Source organism: Cervus canadensis, chromosome 1 (assembly GCF_019320065.1).
Source record: "Cervus canadensis isolate Bull #8, Minnesota chromosome 1, ASM1932006v1, whole genome shotgun sequence".
In the NCBI taxonomy this organism is placed as follows: Eukaryota; Metazoa; Chordata; class Mammalia; order Artiodactyla; family Cervidae; genus Cervus; species Cervus canadensis.
Window position 1 is genome coordinate 13,452,714 of NC_057386.1, and position 21,356 is coordinate 13,474,069.

The 21,356-nt window shown below is 42.5% G+C and overlaps 1 protein-coding gene across 5 annotated transcripts in view; it reads left to right on the top strand.

The window, feature by feature from the left end:
* PITPNC1 (phosphatidylinositol transfer protein cytoplasmic 1) overlaps positions 1-21,356 on the top strand; it is a 262,354-nt gene that overhangs the window by 234,059 nt on the left and 6,939 nt on the right. For 4 of the 5 annotated variants that reach the window (XM_043464325.1, XM_043464303.1, XM_043464319.1 and 1 more), the window contains exons 7-8: positions 7,060-7,215; positions 10,480-10,543. In XM_043464325.1, the coding sequence (XP_043320260.1) occupies positions 7,060-7,215; positions 10,480-10,543 (220 nt within the window). Of the gene's footprint in view, positions 1-7,059; positions 7,216-10,479; positions 10,544-19,850; positions 19,970-21,356 lie in introns of all 5 variants that reach the window. The other variant, XM_043464332.1, reaches the window with a different exon arrangement.

Genomic DNA, 21,356 nt, shown 5'->3' on the forward strand with positions numbered 1-21,356 from the left:
GGGGGTGTAGTTAGCGGGGCGGGAGCTCCTCAGGCGACTCTCTGTGAGGACGGTGGGGGTGGGGGGGGTGTAGTTAGCGGGGCGGGAGCTCCTCAGGCGACTCTCTGTGAGGACGGTGGGGGTGGGGGGGTGTAGTTAGCGGGGCGGGAGCTCCTCAGGCGACTCTCTGTGAGGACGGTGGGGGTGGGGGGGGTGTAGTTAGCGGGGCGGGAGCTCCTCAGGCGACTCTTCTGTGAGGACGGTGGGGTGGGGGGTGTAGTTAGCGGGGCGGGAGCTCCTTACAGGCGACTCTCTGTGAGGAACACGGTGGGGGTGGGGGAGGCTTGTAATTTAGCGGGGGCCGGAGCTCTCCCGGGCCGGTCTCTTCTGTGAGGGACCGGTGGGGGGAGCTCCTCGGGCGTCCTCTCTATGTGAGGACGGGTGCGGTGGGGAGCGCGTGTAATACGCGGCGGCGGGGGAAGCCTGGCTGAGGTGGGTGCACACACGGCCTCCTGAAGGGCCTAGCGGAACTGCGGATATTCCCCCCAGAGGCAAGCCCCTGTTGGCTATCGTCCTTTGTGGTTCAGATTGAAAGAGTAATTAATCACAAAGACTTTATATCTCAGTGAATGTCGGCCAATAATATTGCCTCGGAGATGCAAGCTGTGCTCCAGCCAGGCTGAGATCTCCTGCGGGTTTCTCCTTGCACCTCCCAGGTATGAGACAGGTCCTGACAAATGCAGGGACACAGTTTCACGTCGGCTGCACTAATCAAAGCCCTTAGCGTCATCTTTGTTCTGCTTTGTCCAAGTGCGAGATAGATGAAACCTGAAGGTGTGACTGACCTCCGGGGTGAGGAAGGAGGAAGCCTTCTAAAGAAGATGCATCCGCGCCGAAGGAAGGGTGGCCAGTATGGTCCATCTGGCCCCGGGGAGAAGCCCTGGCACCAGCTCAGCTCCCTCCATACAGATGGGCTTTAACGACAAGCGTCCAATTTGCCATCTGCCAGGCCTAGGGAGCACCGATGGGATTCAGAGCCAGGGCTCTTGCTGTGGATGAATTTAGAAGCCCCCGGCCAGAGGAACTTGAAGACTGGCATATTCCCAGCTAGCCAGCTGCGGGGTGGAGCCCTCAAAGCAAGAGCATTGACCAAGTGGGTGAACATGCTACGGAGGAGTCAGAGGGGAACGTGAACAACATGTGACCAGAGTACACATCTGCAAGTCAAGAAACACTAAAAGTCTCAGCAAACCAAACCACTAGAGCTAGCAGAGAGGGGTAGGACAGATTCCTCTTCACAGCCCCCAGTGGGAACCTACCTCACCAACACCTTGATTTCAGACCTCTGGCCTCCAGAGTCCTGAGAGAGTACATTGCTGTTCAAGCCAGCCCGTTTGTGGTACTTTGAACGGCCACCTTAGCAAACTTACATACAGCTGGGTTCCCTGTTAGGGAAACAAGCTCCACCCTAGTTGGGAAGATTACTGAAAGGAAAGGATTGCATTTATCTCTGTTTAGCTCTCAGCTCTTCAGGAGGAAAGCTATTAATAACCCTTAGGATGCCCAGATTGTCTGATTCAAGGCTGGTCCATCCTGACATGGGAAGATAGCTGCCGAGGGTGTCCACCTGCCAGGGAAGCTCCCAGCTTGGATAGACCATCTCCTGTGTGTGCCCTCATGTAGTTTCAGAACCTGGTGCCATCAGTAAAATCCCTTCCTCTAAGGGAGCAGCCTACAGTGGGGCAATCTGCCTTACTCTCGGCTTGTTCAACTTTGTTCCTGAAACATAAGAGAAAGAGGGAAAGGAATTGATTCTAATGTTGAAGACTGTCATTTGTCCTTGGCCCAGAACCTAGTCAGAAGCATTCAATAAGCAAAAACCCTTTTCTTGGGATTTCTTCCACCACCATCGTTACAGACACTGATGGGCAACAGCTTCCAGAAAATGGAAATGCCCAACTGCCTCTCACTGGCACAAAGACACCAGCATGATGGTGGACAGCCATATTTTTTGGCAATCATTTTTCTATACACTCAACCACAGGATAACAATGAAGTGATCATAGAGCACTTAAGATATTCCTGCTTCCTTTCTTCTGAGGATCTTAATGAGATTTGAGGAAATTGAATTGTGGTATCTCTCAAGGATGTTTCCGTATCATATGCCTCTTATCACTCTGGGACATCTCCTGTGTCTCATGCATCACCTGTTGGGTATTGGGCTGTGGACTTGCCGACATTATCCAGCTTAAGCCCTGCAGCAGTCCCACAGCGGAGTTAGTATTAACACCTTCATGCAGATGAGGAGACTGAAGCTCCCCTCTGACAGATTGTGCCAGAATTTCAGATGAGAATCTTCATAGTCTAGGTGCAGGGAGCCCAGGTCTGAGAGTCGGTTTGACCTGAGCTTGAGTCCTAGAATGTGGGTACATCAACTATTGTCTCTAAACTTCAGGCTCCTCGTCTGGAGCACAGAGATGACATTCGTACCTTAGAGTAGTGGTTCAGTTGGGACCCGGGAAGCTTCTGAAATGCTGGATGCAGAGACCCCACCCAAGACGAGTTTGATCAGAGGCAATGGGGATTTAACCATACTCCTCATCCTCCGAGGTTTCTCTCACAGTTCTGGACAACGGAAGTTCTTAGTGACAGTGGGGCTCTAGGGGAAAACCCTTTCTTGCCTGTTCTAGCTTCTCTTGGCTCCAGGAGTTCCGTGGTTTGGGGGGCCTTTATCTGTCCCCTTTTCTTGTGTTAAGGAATAGACTCCAACCTCCATGACCTTACCTGAGTCCCAAAGGGCAGATTCTAACCATTGCAAATCATTCCAAAAATATAAAATGATAGCATCTAGTCCTATCACTTCATGGCCAGTAGATGGGGAAGCAATGGAAACCGTGACAGACTTTATTTTCTTGGGCTCCAAAATCACTGTGGATGGTGACTGCTGCCATGAAGTTGAAAGATACTTGCTCCTTGAAAGAAAAGCTATCACAAACCTAGGTAGCGTATTAAAAAGCAGAGACATTACTTTGCTGACAAAGGTCCGTATAGTCAAAGCTATAGTTCACCAGTAGTCATGTATGGATGTGTAAAGAAGGCTGAGCGCCCAAGAATTGATGCTTTTGAACTGTGGTGTTGAAGAAGACTCTTGAGAGTCCCTTGGACTGCAAGGAGATCAGACTAGTCAGTCAATCCTAAAGGAAATCAATCCTGAATATTCATTGGAAGGACTAATGCTGAAGCTGAAGCTCAATACATTTTTGGCCACCTGATGTGGAGAGCCTACACACTGGAAAAGACCCTGATCCTGGGCAAGATTGAAGGCAGGAGGAGAAGGAGACGACAGTGGACAAGATGGTTGGGTCACATCACCAACTCAATGGACATGAATTTGAGCAAGCTCCAGGAGATGGTGACGGACAAGGAAGCCTGGTGTGCTGCAGACCATGCATGGGGTAGCAAAGAGTCAGACATGACTGAGCAATTGAACAACTGTCAGGGAAGGGAGGGGATGCAGAAACAAGGGAGGAGACCCCCTGAGGCCTGATTAAAGGAACCAAAGAAACTCATCAGGAGACCATCTAAAGTCAGATTAAAGGATTACAGGCTCTGCATATACCCCATCCTTATTAGCAACTCCACCCTTAAAGCATTGCTATAAAACTCCTCACCAAATCCTCCCCAGGTTGGAAACACAATTTTTGAGGCACAAGCCCACTTTGCTCCCCTCGGCCTGGCAAAGCAATAAAGTTGTTCTTTTCTACTTCACCCAAAACTATCTGCAAGATTTGATTCAGCGCCGTTGCACAGAGGCCAACTTTTTGGCATCAAGATGAAGTTGGAGGTTTATAAATTTTATTTTATAAATAAGAAAACCTGGAAATGAAAGTTTAAAACATAAAACAATCCAGTTATTTTCTTAAAAATAAATAATATACCTGAGCTTGAATCAGAATCAAAATACAAAATACTATACGATACGATATGAAATACAATCAGAATACAAAATACTATAGCCATAGAAAGAAACAAACTAGAAATTTTAAAAATAAAAAAATTTTTAAAGTTGTAAGAAAGGTCAACTGCTCTATGAATGGGACAGTTTAGATGTTTATATTCACAAACCCAAGTGAGAGAATGAGATTTGAGAGAGATTTCTCTTGAGATTTCAAAAGAAATGAGTACTTGGGGAAAAGGTAGGGAAAATGAATAGAGGGGGAGGGGTAGACTGTGTAAAGGGGGACATTTGCAGTGACCAGAATACTTCAAATAAGACCTAGTGGGAAAAAAAACGAAAAAGGACCTAGTGGTTGGGTTGGATTTTAAAATTTTTTATTTGTATATTTTTTTGTTTTGCTTATTGTCATCCAGAGGCTTTCAGCTGGATGTTCATTTCTGATCTTGAGTTTTGAATTAATGGAGTCCTCTGGTAAATCCTTCTCCCTTACTTCCCTCCAACTCTTTGAAAGTGAATCCCTAATTATAGGCCATGTATGGGATTTACTAGATGAAATCAGCAGCTATGGATATGACGCCAAACTCTCAAAAAATCAACACACTGTTGCCATAAAAAGCCCAATTGTTATTGCTTCTTTGGCATCTGGCTATAACAAAAACACCCTTTTTCTGTTTAATATTAAAACTAAATGTAGTGGAAAGAACATTTGACTAGAACTAGGGGAGGTTAGTATTCTTGTCCCAAACCTGTTACCAAGCGCCTATGGTTTGAGGACAAAAAAAACATTTCATTCTTTGAGGCCTCAGTATCCTTATCCATAAAATCAAGGGCATGAAGTCAAATTACCACTTCCAACTGAAAAATCCCATTCTGCATCTTGAAAATACAGTACACTCTTCTAATCTTTTCCCAAAACTTTATTTCGTGACAGCCTGATATCATTTTACAATTTTGTAGTTCCATGAGGAAAAGGAACCACACACAAATTTAAGCGTCTCCATCGTTTTCACTCTGCAGGCAGTACTTTTCTGGTCTTTCTCAGATCTGAAGTTTGCTGTGAGGCCCCACAAGTCTTAACGACTTTGGAAATGCAGTCTACCAGTGTTTCACAATTATTATTGCAGAGCCTTATTTTATTCTTGAGATGCCTGGAATCTATGATTCTACACGAAGATTCTACAATAGGTATCGTTTCAAGTTCCGCAGTGGTCAGCTGAAAGAACAAGCTGGGGCTAGTCCATGAATCAGGTACTAGTGTTGGGAAGATGAGTGTGGGGTGCACCCAGCTGACCCAGGGGCCTCCATCTTCAGGTCTTTCTCAGGCCCCCTGCACAAGACCTGAGACAAAGGAAGGCAGCTCAGGCCACGACCACACTTGTTTTGTTTGCTGGGTCCTTTGTCTCTTACATGTCTGGGTTGCCAGGAGCTTTGGTCTCTTGCTTTCAACTGCTTGCTGGCTCTGCAACTATCCTTTGTTTACCCAGTTGCTAACTGGAGTAGGACAACCGTCACTCAGGTTCACAAGGGTTTGCCTTTGTGTATTCTGATCGGCCACAATGTGAAAGCCATGTCTTTTGAGCTTCAAGATAGTTGTTGGTGTGTGCTCATTATTCACCATCACTTCGCTCTTGTGGGAAAGTCAAAGGGCAGATGGGAAAAGAAACCAGCTTCCCCTGTTTAACTCCAACTTTTGTATTTTAAGTTGCAGTAATGGCTTGGCAGTGTACATTTCCTTGTGTATAGTTTTCGGGGATGTACCTAATGGTATGAACTTTTGGAGAGTGCTGGGAAAGAACAAAGCAGCATTCTTTCCCTTTTGTCTTTGGAGATCCAGTTATTGCATCTGTTTGGAATCCACATGATGTTTCTGTTTTGTTCTTTTGCTAAGTAACAGTTCATCCCAGAATTTAGCGGCTTATGGGGATTCCCTGGCGGTCCAGTGGTTAGGTCTCTGTGCTTTCACTGCCTGGGTTCAATCTCTGGTTGGGGAATTAAGATCTCACAAGCGGCACAGTGTGGGGGAAAAAAGAAGGAATATATAGGAATATATAAGCCAGTAATAGGATGACTGACTAGCCATTTAGGAAAACAGAATTTAGTGATTTAAACCAACAGTGTGGTAGTTCTCACAATTCTGCCATCTCAACTGGGCTTGGCTGGACAGGATCTCCTGTTCCTCGTGGTATAGGCTTGAGCTGAAATATTAGAGATGACTTTATCGTTCATATGCCTGGCTTCTCAGCTGGAATGAGTGAGCCTCTCTCCACGTGGCCCTCCATGTGGCAGGCTTGGCTTGGGCTTCCTCACTCCATGATGGTCTCAGGATAATCAAACAAGACGTTTTGCATTGCGGCAGACTTCTGGTCTCCAGCTCCTCTTAAAGACCCAAACTGACACAGCGTCTCTTCTGCCACATTCTTTTGGTCAAAGCAAGTCACAGACCAGTCTAGATTCATGAGGAGGGGAAGTAGCCTCCACAACTTGCCTCCAACAACACGCAGGCACAGTGAGGGAGGGAGTTAATGGTGGCCATCTTTGGAGATTATCTCCTGTAATCTCCCTCGTGGTATCCTCTTGATTTATTGGTCTTCTCTCTTTGTTTTTACTGGCATTTTGTGGTATAGGAACACAAGTCAGGCAGGAATTAGTCCCATCATCTTAAACATCAGATCTTTTACCAGCAATTCCAGGGTGCTTTGGAAAGGCATTGCTGATTCTTCCCTGGACTGTAGGGCTGAGCATCAGAGGCTTCACTGACTGCCTTGGGAAGTACAGTAATGGCCAACATCAGTTGAGCGCTTGCTATGGACCAAACTCTATGCTTATGCCTTTTTCATATATAATGTTATCATCATAATCTTCCCAGGTCTATATGTATAATTTCAATGGCAGTTCCTGGGTTGGTTCAGGTGATAGCATAGAAAGTTGGTACTGAAGATTCAAAAATGCTACATAGCCACACTCAAGATCACCAGCCCTTCCCTCCCCAGAAGCACTCATTTCCTTGAGGTACTTATTATGGTGATTGGTTTCTTTCACTTAGCTTTCCATATTCACTTATTTCATATAAATGATGGTTGAACTTTTAAGTTATCATTTCTTTGATGTATTTTTTCCTCCAGGATCCTAAACACTTCAAGTCAGAGAAGACAGGACGGGGACAGTTAAGGGAAGGCTGGAGAGATAGTCATCAGCCCATCATGTGTTCTTACAAGCTGGTGACCGTGAAGTTCGAGGTCTGGGGGCTTCAGACCAGAGTGGAACAATTTGTACACAAGGTAAGTAAATGGTTGGCAGTTCCTGGGCTGTGGGCAAAGTAACCGTCTTTGTTGTGAACCAGAGTGCCCAGTGCCCAACAGATGTGTAAGCACTGAACCAATACAAGTTGCCTGCATCTAGAAAATCCTGTTTCCATGAAAATGAATTTTGTCTCCTTTTTAACTCTCTTCTACTGACAGATCTCTTACACTTCACCTCTCATTTTGTGACTTCCATGTCTATTGGGTGAGTATGCTCAGGAAGTTGGGCTCTCAAAGTATGGTTCTCTCGGGCTGACTAGTTCCTAAAAGAGGTTCTTGTACTTGGTACTTGGGCACGCAGGTTCCAGGCAGAGACACAGGGTTTATCTGTGTGCACTGTCCCCCCAAGGATAGTCCTCGCTCAAAAGATCCTGCAAATGCAGACACCTGAGGTAGAAGCTGCCCCAAGAGACAGAAGAAGAAACCCCAGTGGTTCCATGAGATGATGTACCCCAGCATTTCTGCCCTTTTAATAACTCTGTTACCAAAGAATTATTGGCAAGCTCAAAACACAGGTTTTAGTTGTATACCTCCTTTGGCTAAACATGTTAATTTTGTAGCAGGAACCCATTTAGTGATGATATAAGTTTATTGGGTGCTTCTAACATAACTATTCCAGTAGTCATGTATGGATATGAGAGTTGGACTATAAAGAAAGCTGAGCACCAAAGAATTGATGCTTTTGAACTGTGGTGTTAGAGAAGACTCTTGAGAGTCCCTTGGACTGCAAGGAGATCCAACCAGTCCATCCTAAAGGAGATCAGTCCTGGGTGTTCATTGGAAGGACTGATGTTGAAGCTGAAACTCCAATACTTTGGCCACCTCATGCGAAGAGCTGACTCATTCAAAAAGACCCTGATGCTGGGAAAGATTGAGGGCAGGAGGAGAAAGGGACGACAGAGGATGAAATGGTTGGATGGCATCACCGACTCTATGGACATGAGTTTGGGTAAACTCTGGGAGTTGGTGATGGACAGGGAGGCCTGGCGTGCTGCGGTTCATGGGGTCGCAGAGTCAGACACGACTGAGCAACTGGACTGAACTGAACTGAACATAACTCTTAACCTCATGGAAATTAATTGGAAATGCAGTGCTGAGCATTGCCCTTTGAAACTCCTATTTTCATGAGAATAAGTACTATCCAAGTTGTCTCTACATTCCAGATAGGCTGGATATCTGTTTATTTTTCCACTTAAAAACTGATAAGGAATAGCTTTCTGAAATTCTTTTGGGGGCACTGGAATTTAACCTTAATGCACTGAGCTGTTTGTTACTTAGATGGATTTGTCTACTGAGCTTGGGGAGCCAATTGATAGTAAAATGTATAAATCTTGAATTTGGGTCCAAGAAATAGATTGAACTTGCTTTCCTGATAATAGCAGGGCCTGGAATAAATTTGAGACAGAGAAAGGTACTAATCTGCTGAGCTCTAGAATCCGTTTCTGCCCAGCCAGGGGTGAGAGCCAAGTGGCACGCATAGAAATCAAGTTCTGGGACCTGCTGCTTTCCTGCTGTGTCCCAGTTATTAAGCAGGAAGACAGTCTAGGCTCCCAGAGTAAATATTTTCCAGCCTCAGCTCTGCGTCTGTCTCTGGCAGTATATTCTTGACTTCTACAACATCCCACCTTTTTAAAAAAAAAAAACCCAAATGATCTCCTCTTACTGGGGCCACTATCATAGTATGTTTCATTGTCTCATCTCACAAAACATATTTAGATTGCCACAGGGGTCATTGTGTTTCTTTTCTAGTTTTGAGACTCCGTTTCTCTAAAATACCTGTAAGAATTACGCTCTAGCAATAGACATTCCCATTGCCCATTTCCAAATATAATGAAGTGTCATCAACACCCCCAAAACACACCTGCTGTGGCACACGAGCCAGTAATGAGAATCTGAGGCTCTTATTTGCGTGGGTTTCAAGTGCCAGGGATGCCTTTCTCTGAACACCTTTTGTTTTTGAAGAATCTATTCACAGTTAACGGGAAAAAAATGTTCGAAAGCGAGCCATTAGCACATTATTGAATTCTTGTTTCCAGCAGACAGCTGTGTTGTGCTTAATGCAATAGGGCGTATTTACTGATGCCTCGATGCTGTTCTTTTAATTTCCATGAATTTGACACACTCAGCACTCAAGTGTGCATGGCTTCATGTTGTTTATTTTCGTTACATGTTTCCTCCTTCCAAATCATAAAAGCCTCACTAGATATCCATAGACCTGGAATAATAAACACTTCATTATGAAGGCTTCCCTTGTTTCTGCAAATTCACTGAATTAAAATCCTTCTTTTCTTGAAACATGCTTGAACCTTCTACAAGAGGTTTTTGACAATTGCTAGATTTGTTTGTCAGGAGGAAAAAAATGTTGGAAGGAGAGCACTGAGTATCTAAGAAAGGTAAAAAGGCATGCTGTATTTATATCGACAGAAGACAAAAAAAAGAATACCATGAAATAAAAACACATAAATGGTATAACACACAAACTCTTTACAATTATTTTTCTTAATCTTCTATTGCCATTATGTGTCACCATAAGAAATAATTTCATTCCTTTCATCTCCAGTCAAGTTCATCATTCCCATTATGTTCTACTCTGGTTCAGGTCTTTTATTTCTATGACTTTCAATAATAGTTAACATAATAGTTGACTAAACTGCTCCCTCCCCTGACTTCTAATACATGAAAGCCAAGCTTAGAAAGATATCTACTTATCTTGAATCCCACACCTTCAATTATTTAAAAAAAAAAAAAATTACCAATATTTAGGATACTTCACTAGAGAAGAGAGAGTTTTAAGTGCTTTTTCTTGGAGGTGATTTTCTATCCAAATAAATGCGCTTGATTTCCAACATTTATGACCCCCTGGAGCCTGTGAGGTGCACCCTTCCGCAAATGGAAAGTAGAACCTGTTTTAGGTAAAGATAAATGAAGAGAAAAATCTGAGGGTGATCAGCCCTGGAGACTTGTTCCAGTCACTGTTGTGTGACTGCCAAGTCGTTGTCATTATTTTGAACAGCTTCCAGCCCAACTTTCAAATAAGATAAAGAGATTAATTTACAGCAAATATGTGTACACCATGGAAAAGTTCTGAGAGTAAGTATGTCCGCCTCTAATTGTCATCCCATATGGACAGAGGGATGGAGAAATTTGTAACTGTCACATTTCCTAGAATTGGAAACCATTCCTTTTCCAGATAGTTTTAATTAAACCTGGTATTCTATCAACCTCCTTCTTTTGCTTTTTTAGGTGGTTCGAGATATCCTTCTGATTGGACATAGACAGGCTTTTGCTTGGGTTGATGAGTGGTATGGTAAGTCAACTCCCCCAAAATCAGTTATAGAACAACTTCATAACACATTGGCTTCAACTTTCAGTCCATCTGGCTTCAACTGCTACCTAGAAAGACAACAACAAAGGCAGAGCTATTGCTTCCTGTATTGAAAATAGCTTTGTCCTTGGGACATAATGAAGAAGAATGTAATGATAGAAGCTTGGTCTAAAATAACCACAGCACTTAATTATTGACTAAGTAGGACCTCAATATGTTTGATGTTTGCATGCTTGATACTGCAGGGTTCTATAATCCTCTGTTGGATTGGCTTCAAACCCCTCTAATTTATCCCAGACCTCACGATCAATGCTGCCTTGATCTTGTCGTTAAGCGTCATATCAGGTGAAAGCAGTCCTTGGACCTGAGTCCTTTGAAACACTCCCTCACCAAAAACATAAGGACTCTTGCCAGGATTCAAGGGCAAAGGAACTGGTGCCCCCTTAATTCTAACTGAGACTATTCCGGCTTTTTAAAAAATGATTTGAGAAGAATTAAACCTGTTCTGTATATTTCCAGTAAGTGAAAAGAAACAAGGTTTGTTTCATCCCGTGATGAATGAACCACACTTCCCATATCTGCAGCGCTATCATTTTGTCCACGTGAATCCCCTACATTCCCAGAATCAGTCATCAGAGGCTAGAGTCCTTGGCTATAAAAAGAAACAAACACACCCAGTTGGTGACTTGGGTCATATCTGATTGCCTAATGAAAATGCTCTTCTCTTTGGCCTTTTCCTAAGTCACGTTGAATTTGTTCTCAGCATAACCTCGATTGCATTTTGGTGCCTTTGTATCATTGTTTCACCAATGCCCTCTCTCTTCTTGGCTGAAGGCATCAAATTTAAAGTGAAAAATTACAGTGGACTGAACGGACAAAGACAGTGACTATTAGCTGTTTCTGAACCATATTTTTAAAAATAGGGTTTTATAGGCTATGGATGTGCTTTCTTTTTCCCCCTTTTTTTGCACAGTTTTCCCAGATCCACATCTTCTGAAAAGCAAATATATCTTTGCCTCTTCCATGGTTTGCCCAAATGCAGACCTCTAGAAGAGATGCTTTTGAAAGATCACCATTTGCTTTCTCTTAATCACACGTCTCTGGGCTTCCCTAGTGACTGAGTGGTAAAGAATCCGCCTGCCAATGCAGGAGACTTGGGTTCAATTCCTGGCTCGGAAAGATCCCCTGGAGAAGGAAATGGCAACCCCCTCCAGTATTCTTTCTTAGAAATGCTATGGACAGAGGAGCCTGGCAGGCTACAGTCCATAGGGTCACAAAGAGTTGGACACGACTCAGCAACCAAGCAACAGCAATAACCACACACCCCCAGGACCCAGGATGCTGCTGACAGGCAGCACTAGGCTGACTGGCCACTCTGTCGCAAGCCTCCCCAGCACTTCTTTGTGGGTGTCTGTTGTGAGACGGGGGCGGCAGAGTCTCCGGTAATTAATTCCCCAGATCATTAAACAGATCTTTCTGGTGGTTTTGTCTGGGGAGCTTTTCACAGATCCTTAGAGGGATCACAGACAACCCAAAGGTTAGCAACTGCTGGTCTCCCCCAACTTGCCCTCGTCCACGCTCTTGGCATCCTAAGGGAATTTCAAAAGGATATGCAAAGAATAATAGGCTCAAGCTGGTGAGAAGTTTGGTCAGTGAACTGAAGCCTGAAGAGCCAAAACTCGACCATCTTGAAGACCAGGAGACAGGGCAACGTAATGGATTTCTCTGGAATACCATGAGGCCTTCGAGGACTTTTCAGAAAAGGCAGCATCAAAAAGGGTAGCTGCACACTAGCTAAGAAAGACAATACACTGCAAGCCTGTTGATCAGAAAAGAGACTGAGTAGAGGCAGGATAAAGGACAAGAGAATGTGGACGGGCGTCTATAAAGGAGCGGCTGGAGGGCAGAAGACAAGGGCCGATTTTTTTTCCATTCCAACCAAGCCCTCAGCAACCGAGAGACTTAAAGACTTTTAGTCCAAAAAAGAAAGTAAATAAATAAATAAAAATCTCAGACTATTACAAGGGCCCAAAGCTAAAATGACGCATCAAAGGAAGGCCTTTAAAAAGACCTACTTAAGTTGGAGAGGTGGAAACAGGAATTAACTCAAGGAGCCTGCTGACAAAAAGCCCTCTCTGTATCTGAGTGCAGAAAAACAGCATGTGGTTTAGTGGATGTAGACCATCAGGGCACCGTGTACTCCCCCAGAGAAGGCCTCCACCCACTGTATATACAGTCCTAGCCCCAACCAAAACAAGCAGCCTTTTCACTCAGCAAAGGGTCTGAGACCCACCCCATCAATTTCATGTAAATTACTGGCATCCTTGTCCCCAGCTGAGCAGCTTGCCAGGAAAGTGGTAGCTCCTTCATTACACAGATGCAGATACTCAATCAACTAAATGCTAAGAACCCTGCCCACAGCCCCTCATTCAAGGTAATGCTGCATACTGCAGGCCTTCCGGAGAAGGCAATAGCACCCCACTCCAGTACTCTTGGCTGGAAAATCCCGTGGACAGAGGAGCCTGGTGGGCTGCAGTCCATGAGGTCGCCAGTCGGACACGACTGAGCGACTTCACTTTCACTTTTCACTTTCATGCATTGGAGAAGGAAATGGCAACGCACTCCAGTGTTCTTGCCTGGAGAATCCCAGGGACAGGGGAGCCTGGTGGGCTGCCGTCTATGGGGTCGCACAGAGTCGGACACAACTGAAGTGACCTAGCAGCAGCAGCAGCAGGCCTTTCGGTAAATGGGTGTGTCATCGCCCACCAGAACAGCCCTTCAGTTTTGGGTACCTGAATTTGCTTATTTTTCTTTGGTCTATACAAGCTCATTGAGGCTTTATCACTAGTAAACCTGGAAAGGGTTCAAAGTAAAGAAACCCTTTCCTATAGCTTATGGCACTTATTCTCCCAGTGAGGTCCTGGGCCTGCAACTGCAGCATCCCTGGGGTACTTGTTTCAAATTCTCATACTCCACCCCAAACCTGATGAATCAGATGCTCTGGGGGTGTAGCCTAGCACACCCCCTTGTGTTTTAACAAGCCCTCCAGGTGAATCCTAAAGGTTTTTTTTTCAGTTTTTGGTTTTTATTTTCATTTTTTGGCCACAATGCAGGGCATGTGGAATCTTAGTTCTCCAATCAGGCATCGAGCCCAAGTCCCCTGCATTGGAAATGCAGAGTGTTAACCACTGGACCACCAGGGAAGTCCCAAAAGTTTTAAGAACAACTTTAAATCAGATTAGATTGAAAGGGCAGTTTAATTAATTCAGTCCAAATTTAATTAGACTAGAAAATGGTAGATGTCTTCAGGGCCAACTGCTGAACGCTGGTGCCTTGTAAGCATTACGAAAAGGCGCCTCTTCCAAGTAGATTCAGCGCGTGCTGTCGGCTGAGGGCTGAGTTTTAGCTCCACTGACCCTGGGCGGCGCTCCTACGGTGCCCAAACTGTATACCTGTATACACTGGCAGCCCTGTGTGATGTCTTTCTCCCTAATTAGATTCACCACCTCCAGTGCTTAACTGAGTTGCATTTTGTTTTGTTTTTTTTAAAAAGGACACTACAGATGACAGTAATCATTTCTTGCCCAAGGATTAATTTTGTATCCTTCCTGAATTTTAGCATTTGACTGTCACAGTAACTATTTCCCTAAACGGATTTTATTCTGCTCTTGTTTGTTCTAAACTACAACCGTTTCTACTGTTGGAGTAGTTGAGTTTGGTTTTGAAAGCCTTGATTGGTCTTTATCCATGAGCCTTGGGTGTCTCCTGCATGACTGGAACACTAATCAGAAAAAATGACTGCATATTTCAGAAGATGGGGTAAAAGAAGAGGTGAATAAAAATAGGCAGCCCAGCTTCACCAAAGCGTGGTTTTGCTTCACAAATCTGACAGTATTTTGAGAGGAACACAGAGGGTTGCCCACGGCAGGCTGTGATTGAGTGGAATTTCATGAATCCTGACCCTTCCAAAAAATAGGGGGGTTGTTCTGGCTAGTATAGATGAAACTCCCTCACAAAAATGACTTAGAGATCATTCTGGAGTCCCAAGAGCAGTCTTAACAATGAAAGAATCAAGCTGAAGTTGGAGAAAGAAGCTGACTCAGAGGCTAGCATTAGCTGGTTGATTTCACCAAGCCAGCATTTTCCAATGGCCACAGGTTTCCTGAATCATGAGTTTAAGTTCCATGTCTCTTATACAGCATTTTATGTGTGTCTGTTTACATTCATTTTTCTGGAAAGAATCCATTGCACTCCATCACATTTTCAAAGGGATCTGTGCCTCTGCTCTCCACCTCCCCAAATTAAGAACTGTAGAAAAAATCATAACTGTAGATTACAATTCTAGATCTTGTGATCTGAATTACAAGGAAGTATACACCAAGCTTTGAGGATTAGCTGCTTTCACTACAAAAAAAAAAGTGAACTATTCGTAATAAGCACCTGTTGAATTTATAGCCTTTTTTTTTTTTTAAGCACTTCCCAAAGGATGCCACCATTTTGTTGAAGTCAAAGGGGTATCTGACCTAATTCTTGATTGCTGGAGCTTCCTCTGACCTCTGGACCCAGCCACTGTTTAAGACTTCCATTTTGACTTGGAACAACAACAAAAGAAAAAGTTACTTCTGTTTAGGCTGACGGGCCTGGAAATGGAGAGAAAATATTTGTAGAAGGAAATAAAATATAATGTGCCATTGAATAGGTCATTGAATTAAGCTATATGAGTCTTTATTAAAACTGTAATGAAGGAATATTCCTGGCTGCAGACATTTTGTTTGGTGGCATTCGTAGTGTCTCTGTACATTCAGCTGACTTCTGCCCTAAAGGCCTTTCAGATATACAATCTTGCCTCCACTTCCAGTGAAATCTTTAATAAAATGATTGAAAGAAAATTGCCACCATAAACAAAGCTGAAAGATTGAGAGAAGCTATTTGCAATATATGTATCCAACAGAGGATTAATATCCACAGTATATAAAGAGGTCCTATAAATCAAAAACCCAATGCTCAATAGAAAAAAGGGAAACAACCTAAATAGGTAAACCATGGAAGAAGAAATGCAAATAACCAAGAGCCTCTCTACTAATCACAAGAAGTGTAATGAAATGAAAATGGCAAGAAGATATGACATTTGCCCATCTGATAGCAAAATTTAAAACAAGTGATAATCCAGTTTTGGATAGGTGGGAGAACATACTAACAGTTTCTATAAAAACTGATGATAGTAAATACAAATTATCTATGGCCCAGTAATCCCACCTTTAGATACTCATTCTTTTTTTTTTTTAGATACTCATTCTTAAGGAATACACATACATGTTCCTGAATATAAATACAAAGCTATTCAGTGTAGTGTTGCTTATGAGAGCTAAAATCTAGTCTACATGTAAATGTCCTTCAACAGAAATATGGTCAAGTAAATTATGATACTGCTTATATGATAAATATTGTGTGTTAAAAGGAATAAAGTAGTTCTGTGTTCATTTTCCATTAGTGGGAAAAGTAAGCCAGAGCAACTTGTATCATATAGTATACTATAGTGTGATTCCATAAATGTGAAAATAAATGAGACTGTATGTGTGTGTGTAATACTAACATACATGCAAATTCATAGAAAAAAATCTGTCAGTAGTATCTCCAGAAGGAATGGGATTGATACAGGAAGTTAAAAGGAATCAAACTCTTTTCTCTATATAACCCAGTACTATTTGAATTATTTCTATGGAACATAATTCACACATTAATTGAGTGATTCAATAAGTAAATGATAATTGAAATCCACATATTATAATAAAGCAGAAAACAGTTGAAGCAGACCAGGATTCATACAGAGGTATATTTTGCTTAGTTTATGGTTTAAAAAATTGAAGGAGCTTCTTACCAAATCGTCTGAGTCCGGAGCTTCTTTAATAAAGCTGGGCTGGTGGTAGAGGAGAGGGTTCTACCCAGGCCAATTTAGTGTGACGTTTACATGCTGGAATAGAAGTCTGCTCACTCTCTCACCTGAAAGAGGGTGAGAAAAAGAAGGACAGAAACGGTCTTGCAAGAGGACAAAGACAGGAAATCTTGCGACAAAGAGAATATTTATACCGCCAGATGATCAGTCACCCTCTAATGGCCAAGTGTCAAAGATACTAGGATTTAGCTTCCTTATCAGAATAATTTTGGTAATAGTTCCAGTAGTCTCTTAAATCAGGCCATTAGGCCAGTGTTATTTGTTTAAGAAGACTTCATTTAAGAAACTCTACTTGAAAAAAGTAAATTATGACCTTTCAGATCTGTAAATTAAGGGATAATTAAATTCAGTTATTTGCAAAATAATTGACATAAGATTCCTTTAAGAGTTTATCTGATATACATAAGCACTTTTTTCCTGGGGACAAAGAGATCTGAACCTAAACTGTGAGAAGTGACTCTGATCATTGAAAATCAATTAGTAATGAAGATGAATCAGCTCCAAGAGTATAATCCATCATCAGGCATATGTAATTGAATTTACTAAAAAATTGACTCATTTATAGATTTCGAGGTAATACACTTTGCCGAAGCAAGATGTAATGCATTCTATCAGATAACCTGAATAAGAACATTTTCACTTGATTAGGCTTTCCATAAATTACTGAGGAATATTGACATCATTTCCATAAGCATGTATAGTATGAGAGGATAGTTCACAATTTAGGCAAACATATTTTCCTTCAGCATTGGCTGGGACCAAATTATCATTATCTTTTAGAGAACCTCCCCTGTACTAGAAGGTTCATTCTTTTTTCTTTTTTTTGTCTGTTCAGTGTAAACACTGAATCCTAACCACTAGATCACCAGGGAACTCCCTAGAAATGTTCATTATTATGTGGTCTAATTGAGAGGTTTTTTTTCTTTAAGATGAAGTTTTCTGTAACTGTTTCTTAACTGTTACTTTTAAAAGGGGGGGGATCATGATTCTAGAATTGGCAAATACTCTTTTCTAAAATGTATCTTCTTATACATTTTATACAGTGCAAATTGATGGTATCCATCTTCTAATGACTCCAAATAATTGATTTTGAAATAACATTCTCTTTCTTTCTTACAGAAGTAATTCAGATTTGATGTAGAAAATTTAGAAAATATAGATAAGCGAAAGGAGAACATTAAAATTTCAACTCCTCAAAACAATCACTGTTAACATTTAGAAGTGTACTCTCATTTTTTCTGGCAAAAATGATTTATTTTACCTCCAATTTTTTATTTAACAATATACCAAAGTCATTTCTTTATAGTGTTCAATATTCTTATGCATCATTTTTAATTCCTGCATAATACTATCAGGCCTCAGAGTTGTTTTCAGTTTTTCACTATTATGAACAAGCTAATAATGAGTATCTTCATTATTAAATCTTTCTTCACATCCATAAAAATCTTTGAAAGCCCCTGGTCACATAGTTTAAGCCCCTCTGTTAACTCTGAGCTAATTAAAGATAAAGAATGATTTCCGTTGAGATTCACTAGAACAAAGAAATGAAGCCTCCTTTGTTTTTGTTTTTAAAATGACTAGCATGCCAGTGAGGGGGGAAATAAAGTGTCTAATGAACATGTGTATAAAGAAATTTCTTTAATTTTAAACTTTTAACTTTAAATTACCTCAGTATTCATTCCAGGTATATTTGTGTTTAAGAACTTTTGATAACTGGCCATTGAAATTAAAGTGGTTGTATTGAAAAAATGTTATTATTGTTAACAAAGATGCATTTGTTCTATTCACAAAGCAGCATCTCTTTACTGCTTTGCAGTTACCTTGATTTTCTAAAAGAAAAGCATGCTCTTCGCTTGGCCAGACTGTTGCTTAGCATTCTTGATACCTACATTGCTTATGGATGGCATTTTTGATTAACGGTTTCAGGGTGTGGGGGTGTCACCAGCTAAATAATATCGCCCAGGTCTGGATTTAGAGCTGCCCTCCATCTTGGCCCCAGACCACACTGAATTAATTCATAAACTTCTCACAAGTCTGCCCTTTGGAATTGAAGAGACTCTCACGTGACACCTAAGGACTGATATAAAAAGACACCAGACCACATGATGCAGAAAATACTAACGGAAAAATTCCAACTGTAAATACTTGCTCTAAATCCCCACCAAGCTAATTAGTGGTCAAGGTGGTAGCTTGATTAACCAATTGTTGAGCATGTACAATTCATTGTAAAGAGGCATGAAGTTAAATTCTGCCAGGAGAGTGGCAGAGGAATCCCCATCTGGGGAAACTGCTAATGAATTGTTGTAAAATATCCAAGGAGTGGAGTGGGGAGTGCAGGATAAAGCAACAGAAACTTTTAAATTGAGACTAATTATTATTTTTATGCATTGCACATACCAAAGATAGCAGGGTCTTTGTTGAAGTTTTTTATCCCTTGGATCAACCTCGGCACCACGGACATTTTGGGCCAGATAATTCTTTGTCGGGGAGGGAGGAGGACCGTGCGCTGTGGAATGTGCTACCACATCCCTGGCACCTCCCGGCCACATGCCAGTAGCACCTCCACCTCTGTCGTGGCAACCAAAAGTGTCACAGAACTGTCCCCTGTTTAGAACCACAGGATTTCAGAAATTATTATTCTGAAATCCTGAAAAATCTGCAGAATCAGGCCAAAAAACCATAATGTCTTGTGCCATTTTATTTCTAGAACTGTGTGGGTGGAAGTAGTGCCAGCCCTCTTCGTGCTGTTAGGTTAGACTTGGAGTTCAGTGTAGACCTGCACTCTCTGACCCCATGTATTCTGTGCAAACATACGTCTGTGTGAGCATTGCACCAGATCTCGCCAGGAGCAGTGCACATCGTCTCTCTGCCCTCAGTGCCATGTCTCTTACAATAGCAGTGAAAGCGCCCCTTCTGTTGTCGAATGCCTTACTGTAAAGAATTTCCAAATCTGTTTTGAAAGGTAAGTATTCAACCACACAAACCTGACCCTGTCCCTTACAGGGATCTTCTAACCATGCTTTTAGGAGATCTCAGGCTACAGCCCTGTCCACAAGCTAATACTTCCTGCCCACCTAACTCACTGTACAAGAATCACCCCTAAATAATCTCCATTCTTCTCAGCTCTAAGACTGTTTTGACTTAACTCCCTTGTATTCACTCCGCCTTTGGCTGGTTTAGCTAACTTTATGATTAACTCTTCATAAAGTTAGTGAGTTACCCGCTTTTTTACTCCTCTCTTTGGCTTCTGCTAAGCTGCCATCATCCCCTAAAGTTTACCCCATTGAAAGTTCGCCTTTAATAACGGAAGTTGCCAACGTCTTGACCTTCTTTCAGATATGACAATGGATGATGTTCGGGAATACGAGAAAAACATGCATGAACAAACCAACATAAAAGTTTGCAATCAGCATTCCTCCACTGTGGATGACATAGAGAGCCAGGCCCAAACAAGTGTATGTAGAATTTTTAAAACATGTTGCCCACTCTTTACCAAACGTACCCATAAACCGATCTTTGAAATGACTTCAAACGCATCAATTCTCAAACTTCCACAAAAAAGCGTCGTAGCCCAGAGGCTGTCGGCGAAGAACCTGAGCTGGGTCTTAACTGGACGTTGTTACCTCTTGCTTCCAGGCATTTCTATTCTTTAAAGCCACTTGACTCGGAGGTTACCTTGTCTTGGTCATAAAACCAAGAGCATAGAGAATGGAAACATTTTGTGGCCTTCACCACAAAAGAACAGAGGGGTAGAAACGGATGTCACACAAAAGCTAGATCATCAGCGCCAGTAACTTTTAAAGACATAGTTAACATTCAGTTACTCGTTTCAGGGAAGGCTATTGGCTCATCTGGTATTTTCTGTTTCTTTGCATTTGCTCTGAAATGCTTTCCATGGCTCTTTATGGCTGTCTTACCTTTGGTTCCTTTTTACTTAGGTTCCTGTCCAGACGGGGCTGCTGTCCATGCATACACACTGGCTGAGCAGTGAAGGTGGGGTGAGCTAGGTCTAGCTGGGACTTAAGCCTCGGAGAGCCTAAGGTTATTTAATGGCACGTTGGTGACTGAGAGCCGACAGTGTGTTGTCTACATGCCAGCATCTTAAATATAGTTCTATCAGTCATCCGTGCTTATGAGGAAGAATCACAGATAACAAAGAAAATGTAATCACCAAGTCATTTTCATGTATCTTTGGCCAGAGCTGTGGTCTCTTCGGGTGCCAGCTTGAGCCCGCATGTCTGTCAGACCCAGAATAATGCATATTAGCTATGTAAGAAATTGCAGTGTAGTTTGAGAAAATTGAGAGATGGCTCTTGTTGTGAATGCTTTAGGTTTGTGAAGACCTCAGGTTGCACCTTGGAAATGTCGAGTGAGCTTCTGAGAGCATGTCTTGGGAATGTGCCCTGTCAGGCCTTGTGTGCTGCTGTTGGTTGCATGTGGCAGCCCTTGAGGTTGAAATGGCCGTAACTCTTCTTGCATGCAGTGGTTGGACTTGCAGAAGCTGTTTGGATCAGACTTAACTGAAGTGTTCCTCTGGAGGCGCTGGCCAATTCCTATAGGGCTTCCCCCTTTCTCTCTCCCCGTTCTAAAGTTAGAAGTGCTCGTAAGGAAACCGTCCTTAAATTGCCATCACTCTCAGTTACTTTAGGAATGTTGATACCTGTCCCCTCTCAGCCGCTGTCTGAAAGCCGCTCCCTATGTAAGCGTGACAAGACAAAGGAAACCAGAGGAAGGGGGGAGATGCCACTAGCGAAGGATACTACACCGCGCTTTCCTCAGTCTAAGTTCTTACAGCTTAAGGCTCTTGGTTTGGAATTCTTTCCATTTTTCTCTGATTATTAC